Source organism: Idiotropiscis lumnitzeri, chromosome 20 (genome assembly GCF_059441095.1).
Source record: "Idiotropiscis lumnitzeri isolate Australia: NSW breed Sydney's pygmy pipehorse chromosome 20, RoL_Ilum_1.0, whole genome shotgun sequence".
Taxonomy (NCBI): domain Eukaryota; kingdom Metazoa; phylum Chordata; class Actinopteri; order Syngnathiformes; family Syngnathidae; genus Idiotropiscis; species Idiotropiscis lumnitzeri.
The window spans coordinates 7,131,031-7,141,980 of NC_142410.1; the positions used below are offsets into that span (position 1 = coordinate 7,131,031).

Here is a 10,950-nt window from a genome sequence, read left to right on the forward strand (position 1 = left end):
GTCAAATATTCCTAAATATAGCAGGTTGACCCCTTTTTGACCCATATTGGGATATTTTTGACCCAGCAATTTTGAGAGAAAATGTCAATGTGTCAAGAAGGGCATCCCGTGTTACCAAATAGCGTACAATACTAAAAACTGCTGGGTCAAAAACAACCCAATTTTGGTAAATAAATAAAATAAAACATTTGGACCAACTTAGGTCAAATTCATCCGAATGTTTGTGTTCTTTAGAACATAAAATGGCTTGTTTTATATAAAACAAGACAGAACGTTGGGTCAAATTGAACGCTCAATCCTATTTTTTTTCTCCCAAAAGTGACCCAGCAGCAATAAGGATTCGCCTTAAAAAATAATTAGCTCTACAAATGCCAACTTTGAAGGTTTAGTAGACCTAAATGTTTATTAAAATTGCAACAGAGGCTAACTAAAAATTTAAAAAAAAAGTTGTTTCAAGAATAACCCAATTTAGGTAAAATAAATAAACAAATAAATAAACTATCCACTACTTGAGTCAATGTCAGCCAACTTTCTAGGTAGTTTTACATAAAACAGCCCCTAAAATTGGGTCATTTTGTTCAAAACGATCCAGAAAAGTGGGCAAAAAGGACCCAAGTAGCAGGTTGGCTGTTTTTAACCGTGATTTATTCCTAATATGATGATGATTAGTGTCATCATAAACCACGGTTCAGCACATTCAATTGAACATTCACCGTGTATAATGTGCAATTTATATACAGTATAAAATGTGAATCCTCCATGTCAACCCTCGCCTGCCACCTGCCTTTGTTAGCTGTTGTCGTTTTTTTTTTTTTTTTTTGCTTGTCACAAATGTGCCCGTGTCACCAGCCCAAGTGGAGACAAGCAGCCTGACACCCTTGGGGTCAGAGGTCACAGTGTGAACCTGTGAAAGGGGACGAGCATGTCACATCCAATACACTCCGTCAAATATGTCAGGAGTGTTTCCAGCTTGGACAATTCGAGGAATTTGGGTGCTTTGTGTTTGAGTACTGAAATTATAATGAGATGGCTGCTATACAGTATATCTGACATTTTGTTCCCAACGTGCGCTTTCCTTAGCTGTCTATTTATGTGCACGGGACTCCTACCAAGATTTTATTATTCCATAGTCAACAGTAAAGATACAATTGATCACACTCGCAGGATTTCACAGCGTTTTTCACCAGGAGACTTGACCACGCAAGGTGTTGCGGAGTGGGGCTTATTGACGCGATGCAATAAATTGCCGTGCTTTACAGCCTGCTTACAAATCCGTGCCATCAACTGATAAGGATGTTGAATTGGAGGACAACTATAAATATCCAGGGACTTTTACAGATACCAAATGTAAGAGGCAGACGGAGATAATTTGTAGCCAAGTGCAGCATTTTGTTTTGCCCACAGTAACAATAATGTAGTCTACATTTTTAACCTTGTTTTCACAGGTTTTATTGCCGTGTATTATGAGACAGTGTGTGATTTTTTTCAGAGCTTTGGGACTGTCTTGGCTTTGTTTCGGCGCTGAATAAGGTTGGGGGGGGATTTAACTTTAATATGCAGGTGTTAGTGGGCTGACAGAATTTTGAACTCTATTATACTTTATAAGCAAGTTTTAGAAGATGGAAAGGGACCAAATTAACTCACTCACTGAATCACGAGTAAATATCCAAACCATTATATAATTGTGGCAATGTATTTTTATCTGGTCCTCCAGACCGGTTACTTAAACAGGAAAAAAAAAGTTATTCCCCTTAACGATGATTTAAATATCTGACACGATGCTGCCCTCTTGTGGTTGCTTGTTTTTATTACATGACTTTCCATTATTGTGGTCCTCGGTTAACGGTGGTGTTACGTTTCCTGGTTTGGCGACGTAAGTGAATCACTATACTTACGCTAAAGCAAGTACGAAAATCATAATTACGGCAAATATTTATATGAAAAGCACATCGTGGAGAGTGGTATTAAACAATCGTGTCACGTGACCACAGATGCTCTGTCACTTCATTGTACGTCGTTCGCAACGTATGTCGGGACCCTTGGAAAACCAGATGACGGGACTCGAAATATTGTTTCCACTTCCATAATGCACTGTGCAGCAAATCTCTCTGCGTACATATTTCGGTCAACGCACATTTTGATACTGATTTGAATTTGGTAAAAAAAAAAAAAAATTCAGATTTTTTTTTCTGACCGGAATTTTACACAATCTCCGTAATCAAAAAAAATATATATTAATAGCAAACTGCAATACGTATTGGATTCATAAAGCATGCATGTTAATCTAAAGATAAGCAGCAGGGGGAGCCAAAGACAATTTCACTTGTCATTCATCGATAGTGTCAATTAAACACATAGTTCAAAATGAAATCGATTTTTCTTTATTCGTATTTTGTCACCCCCCAAAAATAATGGCCATTTTATTTGTGCCAAAATGTGGCATAGGTCTAAAACATATTTTGCCATTATTGGCATTTACAAATGCACATTATTATGTGCATGTCATGAATCATTGCTCACTGATGTGCTTATTGTCTTGTAGGATGAAGTTTGCTGTCAGCAGCCTAATCCTGCAACACTCATTGACCCCCTCATGTGCAGCTTCAACAGGAAGAAGTGACGAATACAAGGTAGAGAGCAGCTGGGGGTAAAGTATGATAGATTCAAAATGCCTCATATGACACTGATGGATCACGTTCCTTTATAAAGAGCCACTTATCACTTCGGCATTACACAAGTGCGGCATTGCAAATGGTCTCTTAATGCTAAAGGCATGTTTGGCATGCGTGATTAGTGTGAAGCTCATTTATTAACAAAGAATTGCACACAAATGAAATAATCTTTCGTTTTGAGTAACTCGTTAACAACCTTGTAACCTTAAAACACTCTTGGATACAGGAATTTTACTGTCACATTTTATTGTCCCATAAAATAAACAATGAATCATTACATGATGCTATCAAATAAAATACAGCTCCTCAACGCAATATTTTTGCATAAAGACAAATAGCAGATGCTTGTTTGTTTCTAGACTTCAGATGCAACACAAATATTTATATATTACATATTATTATTGATAAATATAAGTTTGTATACACAACACTTTGAATGGATTTCTCTGGAATAAATTTTAATTGATTTTTATGAAATGGAAAAATATGAATTCATCTTTAACTCTAAAAAAAATGCACTTACACAAACAGCAGCTTCTTCGTGAATGTAAATGTCTATATAATTTCAAATCCATCCGACATTATTGTAGACTGATATGTATAAAAATATGGCCCAGTGACATTCATTCCTTCAAAGTGAGAGTGCATGAGGACTTTTGTCCAACCCAGAAACCGGGCATCATTCTCCCCTTGAAGGAGCTCTTAATCTGCCGTAGGAGTCTCACTTCCCGCCTGCCCTCAGCCTCCTCAACGGCGTAGAAGTTGACGACCCCCGCTGGCTGGTCCAAGTACACGCCGATGGTGCTGTACTGGGGGACGTCCCAGATTTCGTTGTTGATGCCGTTGAACCACACCTGGTAGTGGGATCCTCCCCAGCCGAGACCCCAGGACTGTTCGTTCTCTCCCAGGCCGCAGGGTCCGTCGCGTCCCCTCCGCCCGGCCCCTTCGTAGGTGACCCCGGCCACCACCCAACCGGAATACGTGATCTCCCAGTACGCTCGGAAAGCCAAAATTCCTTCTTTGCAAAGTACCTTAGAAAGGAAAAACAAGGCTTTTATGTAAATTGTGAGTTGTTTGTTGACACCATTTAGCGCTCGTCTCTCATTTATGCTAGCGTTTTTAATAGCAATTGATTTTTATTTTTGAGGAAATGTCTGCCATATTTTCAAAGGGTCAAAACCAACCTGTGGTGAATGTTCATATCGCTCTGGCCTGTCCAGTACCGGGCAAGTGACATCATCAGTCATACGGGACACTTTAGAGCCTCCGTCTGTTATCCACAGCATTTTATTGGCTGTCTTATCATCCAGAGAAAGTTTGATCCAATCTGGCAAAAATGCGATTACACAGAATCGTCACAAATTTGTTCTTTTTTTTTTAAATCCACAAAGGTACATGCTGAGAAAATAATTCTTACATTTAAGAAGCTCGGCCCGACATGTGGGTTCCGGGATGTTTGGGTCATAGTCAGGAATTTTGTCTGCAAAATAAAATCATGATGAATATTATAGAATAAAATGGAAATACAAAAAAATATTTTGTTGCAATCTCACCTTGAAGAGCAGCCACATGTTTCGGCTTCTTCCCTATTTTCTCGAACAAGAAATACACACAGTGCAGGTTTATTACCCCAGCGGCATTATGACTGATTTCCAAATGTGATCCATTTACCAGGTCTGCAGGCTGCGTGCAAGATTCTCGTACTTGGTGTGCTGGTGGGCATCCTGATGGTGCGTTAACTATCTTCACGTCCGTCAACGGCGCTCTGCCCGGATCATGCAATGTGCTATCTTATATACATGCAGGACAACACCCCCCCCCCCTCCCCCCTTGACTTTTGGTGGGCTCCCCGGGGTACCCCGGCTGACATTTTGCAAAGGTATGTCCAGATAATGAGCTCACTAATGGGCGTGTCACACCGACTGCCAAGGCGAGATCGTCACGTCAACACCTGGTGCCTGGCCCCATGACCCATATTTGTCTGATTAGACTGTCACACGCATCTCAGTGAATCTTGGAAAGAGGGAAGGTGTGTGTGATGCATACCAAGTGGGTGCAAACTCACTCGGAGGCTTTGCCTAGATGGCGAAGGATGAGCTATTTCGTGTAAAAAAATAGCCCTGTGTAGACTCTAAGCCGCAGTTTTGTATGTTGAAAAAAAATGAGTCGTTCACTGCATGTACAGAACGATTTTATACTATGAAGGCACGTAAAGGTACATAAACAGATTCTTGAAACAGTGCCTTTGAACACGGCAACAACTTTGCTAATTAAAACAGAACAGACCCAAGAGAAAAAAAAAATATTTAGTGTATTTTCTGAACTATAGCGCTCCCCCTGCTGGTGAAAGAAAAATCCACAGAAAAGCAGCACTGTTGTATTAGCCGCACGGTTCAAATTCTAGGAAAAAAGTAGCGGCTTATAGTCCGGAAAATACGGTAGATTATTTTGTCTTTGACTCATTTAAAGATATTTGTTTTCTGTTATGACATAGATTCCAAAATCCTGACCTTCACTGCCCCAAGCAACAAGAAAGCAGGACAGGGTTTGATCCCGGATCAGGTCGTCTGTCAACAGCGCTTCAAAAGGTGCGTGTGTGTTTTTATTTATTTTTTTTGATCGGCCTATAAAAGGGATAAACCAACATAGACGCACGCATGCTATGCTCCTCTCAAAACACGCCTACGAGCCGGCTCAGCTTTGTCTGTAATGTTTAGTATGCTGCTCTCAAGTGCGCATCCCGAGGCCGGGTCAGCCTTGACTGTCAACGCGCCAAAGCTGTAAAGGGTCAGCCGGCGTAACCTAAAGAGGAGTCGCATGTTTCTCGGCTAACGTGACTCGTGCGACGTGGGGAACTTGAAAGCGACGAGGCCATAAACGGCTGACGTGATGATGGCGGTTGAGATTTCGTCACTCTGTTGTGTGACTTCGATTGACTTTAGTATTATTATTATGTATATTTACGTATACGTACTTCACTGTACCATGCATGCACATGGATGGTGCCAGATATACTGTATAGTAGAACCCGGGCTATATGCTGGAGGTACGGGGCCCGGCCCTAGAAATGCCCTCCCCTATTTTTTTTTTAATTTGTTTCCTGTGTTCATAGTTTACATTATCCTAATGCACTTGAGTTGTGTCGACTTGATTTATTACCGTATTTTCCGGACGACAAGACGCACACGCATATAAGCCGCAGTAACTCCTTCTTGAAAACAAAATAAATACATAAGTAAATAAATAATAATTAAAACGTGCTTTCCTGTGACTAAATTACAAAATAAACAAAGACACCTTGCCGTATGCAGCCTATTCAGTTTTGTGTTTATGTTTGTGTCGTTGGGTGCTGTCAGGCATACTGAAGTCATCCCTTTGCATCCGTGCTGACCGTGTGCCACATTTGAAAGGTCGGTGATGCATCAAAGCGGGTATTGGGTATTTTGGCCCCGGCGCATCGGGATGCCCTCACATCCAAGCATCCGTGTTGCCATTTTAAGAAAACCACATTCAAACCACGATCTGGTTACACGCCTCTCGATTTTATTGACAATTCTGATCTCACGTTATAAGTCCACTACCACCAACCGTGACCGTGTCGCCTCTGCGGCGCATTAACGGTATATAAGAAGTGTCACTCAGCGTAGACCAAAGGCGAGATCGCGATGCCTACCACTGACACAATCATGTCAGACACCTGGAGGTCAGACAATGGTGAGCTGGATTTCCGTCTTTTCTCACAGTTTGATTTAAAGGCTATTTTTCACTGGTTGCATTTCATGCTTGTCATTGTTATGACGCCCTAATGCTTTCCTACACTGAAAGGATTTCGCAAAAAAAAAGAAAAAATATGCACTATGTAACATTATAACAGGATTTTTTTTACAGGATTTCATGCATTTGTTAAAAATGATTTTGAAAAAAAATGATATAACTTAAAGTGCAATTTGTCATTGCAACATAGCGAGTGTGGAAGAGCTCCTAGTTGAGGATCTGTAACGAATGTTTTAACTATATGTTTTTATATGAAATGGAGCGCAAAAGACAAGTCCGACATCTGATTACCTCCCGAAAGGAGGTTATTTATTTGCTGTTTCTATATTTGTCAGTATGGATTAGTCATAATAATATGTTTAATTTCTTTCAAGGGAAGAATAAAATGCCTGTTGATCATACCTGAGCACACTTTACAAACAATAGTTACAAGATAAAATGTAAACTAAAAATCATACATATAAAAGAAAAGCTGTTAAATTTTATAATTAATTATAAATAACTAATTATATATATAATATATATATATATATGTATATATATTTTTATTTTTTTTTAATATATATATAGTTCCTATGAGTTTAATCCTAGAGCTTATTACTAAGTATCAATTGGACATAATGCGAGACAATATTTGAGACTTCACATTTAAAAGGTAACAAGTAAAATACATTCAACGTGGTTCTCAGTGTACTGTTTGTGGCTAAATACAACAATGATATAAACATAGTGTTGCATTGATAACTATCTAACAATGTTAATCTTAACTAAAGTAGAATAATTTTTCTTCTATTGAATTCCTTTCCTCATCAGATTGCAAATGTGATCTGCTGGCGTACAGATTAAGTCTGATTGTTTCATAATCACACAGTCAATGATTAGAAGGCGCTTTGCAGTGTGTGCGGTTCATGTGAGGACAACCTCGAGTTATTTTCATTGCATTGACAGCAAACAGGTGTCTTGCGAGATAAATTTCAGTTTGCTTTCCGGAAAGAAAAAAAAAAAAAAAAAAGATCGAGAATAATGAGAAGGTTATTCACTTTGGCTCAGACTGCGACTCTCGTCTTTATCATCATGAGTCATATTTATTTTTCCTGGAATCACTGCTGTGAGCTGGTGTGAATGTTGGGACACTTTATATTGGAGGCTGTGGCGCGAGCTGGTAGAAATAAAATATATTGCCGATGTTGACATCTTAATACTGTTCGGATTATATGTCTCCCACTCCTTCATCTCCATCCTCAACTGAAAAACAGGGTCTGCAAAAGTACTTGATTACAAAACTGTTATTAGTACTAAGCTCCTTATGTAACATTGTATAAATTTAATGTCATCAAGCATATGATCCCTTTTGATATTAAATTATGGGATTAACGCTTGCAAGGTCGTTGGAATATTTCTCAAAATCTTTTTTTTTAAATTCTCATATGAAAATAATTCTTATTTTCTACCATTGATAGAAAATATTTTTGGCTCATTTCTCCTCTTCAACAAAAGCAAAACAGTGAAGCGGTGTGTCGTAAAATAATTGCTGGCAGCCATCAGAAAGCAGTTCCGCTTATAATGTTGTAGTGGATGTGATGATGTGACAGAGACAGATGGCGTTTTGTAAGCATGCATTGGCTCACCTTCCGCCATCTGTTGAGATATTAAAACAGATAAACGTTCAAGCCAAAGATATTGACCTTAATGCAACTCTCAGGGAAAGTTGTTTCTTCAAATAACCTGCTGGGGCCTGGGAACCCTTTGGATGGTACCCTGTTGTTATAACCTCAACCACAAATGAGATATTTTAGTGGTCTTTAATATTGGTGGCAAACAAACATTCCATACTTAAGAAGTACACAAACGTGTGGAGGAAAAAAATACTTTTATGCTATCAAATGTTTCCACAGCTTTACGGCCATTGTGAACTGTCTAATGTTCACAATTTTCACGAATTCTGAATGTATTAGTACAGCTAGCTAGCTAACTTGCTAGCTAGCGCAAGTAGTACAGTTTAGTTAACAGCAGGTCAAAAATGAGCTAAAATTCGTGTTGGTTAGTTTTTTTTTGTTTGTTTGTATTTTGGAGAAAGCAATAAAGACAATAGAGTAGTTTAGAGAAAACAAATAAATTAAATACAAGTGTTTATGAATGTATTCGTACAGCTAGCTAACTCAAGTACAAAGAACAGTTTAGCTAACCGATAGCTGGTCAATCATGAAGTGAGCTTCATTTTGGTTTGTTTTGTTGAGAAAGCAATAAAGAAAATACAGAGACTGGTTTTGGAAACATTAAAATAAATCTATGCGAACGTATTATCACAGCTAATTAAGTTAGGTAATTACTCGCAGTAACTTCACACTTGCTTGAAACTATAAGGTCTTGACACATACTTTTATGTCTTGCACATACATAGTGTTCTGATATGTTGAGACTGAGATTTGCATTGCATGACTTGTTGGATTTTTGCCACACTGAATCCAAAACAAGCATGTCTTCTCTGTAACATCCCATCTCAGAAAAGACCCCAGCCTGTGAGCCTGAATTGCCTGAACCAAAGAGCAGAACGGATCTCATCAAACGTAGGGACAACATTTTTTAATAACTAAAAGTGTATTTTTCATCTGACCAAGTCTTTCCTCTGTCCCTGTCAGACTGGATAAACCTTTCCTTCGATGCGCGGACGGCCAACAAGGTTCTGTGGGTAACGCAGGGAGGCGCTAAGGTGTCTCGCATAACCGATGACGTCACTTGTCCCGTCTTGGATGGACCGGAGAGATTTGAGTACATGCCCCAGGTACTTGGCGATAATGGCAAAAACAGCTCAAATGTCACCAGTTAAAGCAAAAGATTTGAATTGTGACGAAAAGAGCGCCATGAACATGTCATCATGGTTACTAAGTGGATTAGATTTGAGATGATTCTAAAACATAGGCAGCAGACATATATATCTACTGGCGAGTGCTCCTGAATTTATTGTCAACTCCGTTCCAAAAGGTGCTTTGCAAAGAGGGCATCCTGGGTGTCCGAGCGTACTACGAAGTGCTGTGTTCCGGCTGGGTGGTGGTCGGCCTGGCTACCGAACGTGCCGCCAGGAGAAGCAAAGATGGCTCCTGCGGCCTCGGGGACAACGAGGACTCCTGGTGTCTGGGCTGGAGCGGTTCCAGTTATCACGCCTGGCACGACGGTCATATATCCGAAATCCGAGACGTTCCCAAATCTTCCGTATTAGGCGTGTACATCGACCACCCCGCTGGTATCCTCAATTTCTACGCCGTGGAGGAGGGTGACAATGGCACTGTAGGACAGGAAGTGACGCTCCTGCAGCAGATTAAGAGTCCTTTTTATGAGAAAATGATGCCAGGGGTTTGGTTAGGGATTCATTCAGACTGCGTGATCCGACACTGCGACTGACTTGACAGATAAAAGCCAGTCGTCACCTTTCTCTGGTCACAAAAACTTGGGCATAGTCGGCTTTCAGGTGAAATTTCAGGATTAACCAAAAGTGCACTGTAAGAGTGGCTCGCAAACTTTTTACATGCAGTATAATGAACACGTCATATGGGCAAGGGAAAAACTGGGGGGGGAGGAATAAATCTTGAGAACAGATAAGGGTTATAATAGTTTGGGATTTTCTATTGTAGGTGTTTTTTTTTATTTAATTTTGAATGTTGTTTTTTTTTCATTTTGTTTAGTTTTTATTAGTTTTAGTTTTAGTTTTTCTTTAAATATGGCGTATTTGTAGAGTGCAAGAGAATTAAAAAAAATAATAATAAAGGCGTTATTACACAGGTATTATCTAACAAGGAGCGCAATGGCAACATTCACAACAGGTTCTTCAACCATTAATGAGCCAAAACAGTTCCTGGTTCAATTAGAATCGGTATTTAAGCCGTCTTCGTTTTCATGCTGTGCACATTTTGACACCAAACAGCAAGTGATGCAAAATCTCAATATCTTTACATTTTAGGGGGTAGGGTGCATTGTTGCATGAATCAACTAACCTAATAATTTATCTTGTCAATGGACGTGCAAATGTGTGTTTTAGAAAGTAAGCAGTTGTTCAGTTCAGTTTGGTTGAGTTTTGTGGCATATTTAAAAACGTTAGTTGAAAAAGTTTGAACCTGGAGGTTCCACTCAATCTGGCAACAATTTAGCAGGCAATCGTACGAAAAGTGAAACATGATCATATATTTCGCAGTGAAGCCTGCGACACATTCCACAAATATGGCGGACATGCTAAGCTTGCTAAAAAAAAAAGAAATCCAGTGAAAGTGTTATATTTTATAACAGCATTACAGCTTATTATTTTTTAATTCAGTGATTTTAAAACAAGCTTTTCATGTGAGACAAAAATATTTTTGTTTTCATTACAGCTCATTACATTTGGTACGAAATCCTCCTAAATTCTTGCCGCGTGTTACCTCCATTTGTGTTTTCAATGTATTTCTTCCTCATTATTGAATGTTGTTTGAGATGTACTTGCTATAATAAAAAATATAAATGACATTTTAGAAAG

At 39.2% G+C, this 10,950-nt stretch overlaps 2 protein-coding genes across 2 annotated transcripts in view; one reads left to right on the forward strand and one right to left on the reverse strand.

Moving 5' to 3' along the window:
* LOC148317365 (tripartite motif-containing protein 16-like protein) overlaps positions 1 to 10,921 on the forward strand; it is a 52,551-nt gene extending 41,630 nt beyond the window's left edge. The window contains exons 8-13 of the mRNA XM_088285173.1: positions 2,543 to 2,630; positions 4,347 to 4,402; positions 5,167 to 5,260; positions 8,951 to 9,013; positions 9,086 to 9,228; positions 9,429 to 10,921. Coding sequence (XP_088141299.1) covers positions 9,220 to 9,228; positions 9,429 to 9,845 — 426 coding nt within the window. The 5' untranslated portion in view covers positions 2,543 to 2,630; positions 4,347 to 4,402; positions 5,167 to 5,260; positions 8,951 to 9,013; positions 9,086 to 9,219 and the 3' untranslated portion in view covers positions 9,846 to 10,921. The remainder of the gene's footprint in view (positions 1 to 2,542; positions 2,631 to 4,346; positions 4,403 to 5,166; positions 5,261 to 8,950; positions 9,014 to 9,085; positions 9,229 to 9,428) is intronic.
* Positions 2,947 to 4,426, reverse strand: LOC148317367 (stonustoxin subunit beta-like). Its single transcript, XM_088285172.1, has 5 exons — positions 4,344 to 4,426; positions 4,226 to 4,267; positions 4,090 to 4,152; positions 3,857 to 3,999; positions 2,947 to 3,703 (listed from the first exon to the last, which is right to left on the reverse strand). Exons 1-5 carry the CDS (start codon positions 4,393 to 4,395, stop codon positions 3,296 to 3,298), a joined length of 708 nt encoding a protein of 235 aa, XP_088141298.1. The 5' UTR covers positions 4,396 to 4,426; the 3' UTR covers positions 2,947 to 3,295.
* Positions 10,922 to 10,950: the final 29 nt, after the last annotated feature.

Coding starts and splice junctions, on each gene's coding strand:
- LOC148317367 (XM_088285172.1), bottom strand. CDS start 4,395: ATGCCCACCAGCACACCAAGTACGAGAATCTTGCACGCAGCCTGCAGA. Junction 4,000..4,089: donor TCGGGCCGAGCTTCTTAAAT/GTAAGAATTATT, acceptor CATTTTTGCCAG/ATTGGATCAAACTTTCTCTG. Junction 3,704..3,856: donor GATATGAACATTCACCACAG/GTTGGTTTTGAC, acceptor TTCCTTTCTAAG/GTACTTTGCAAAGAAGGAAT.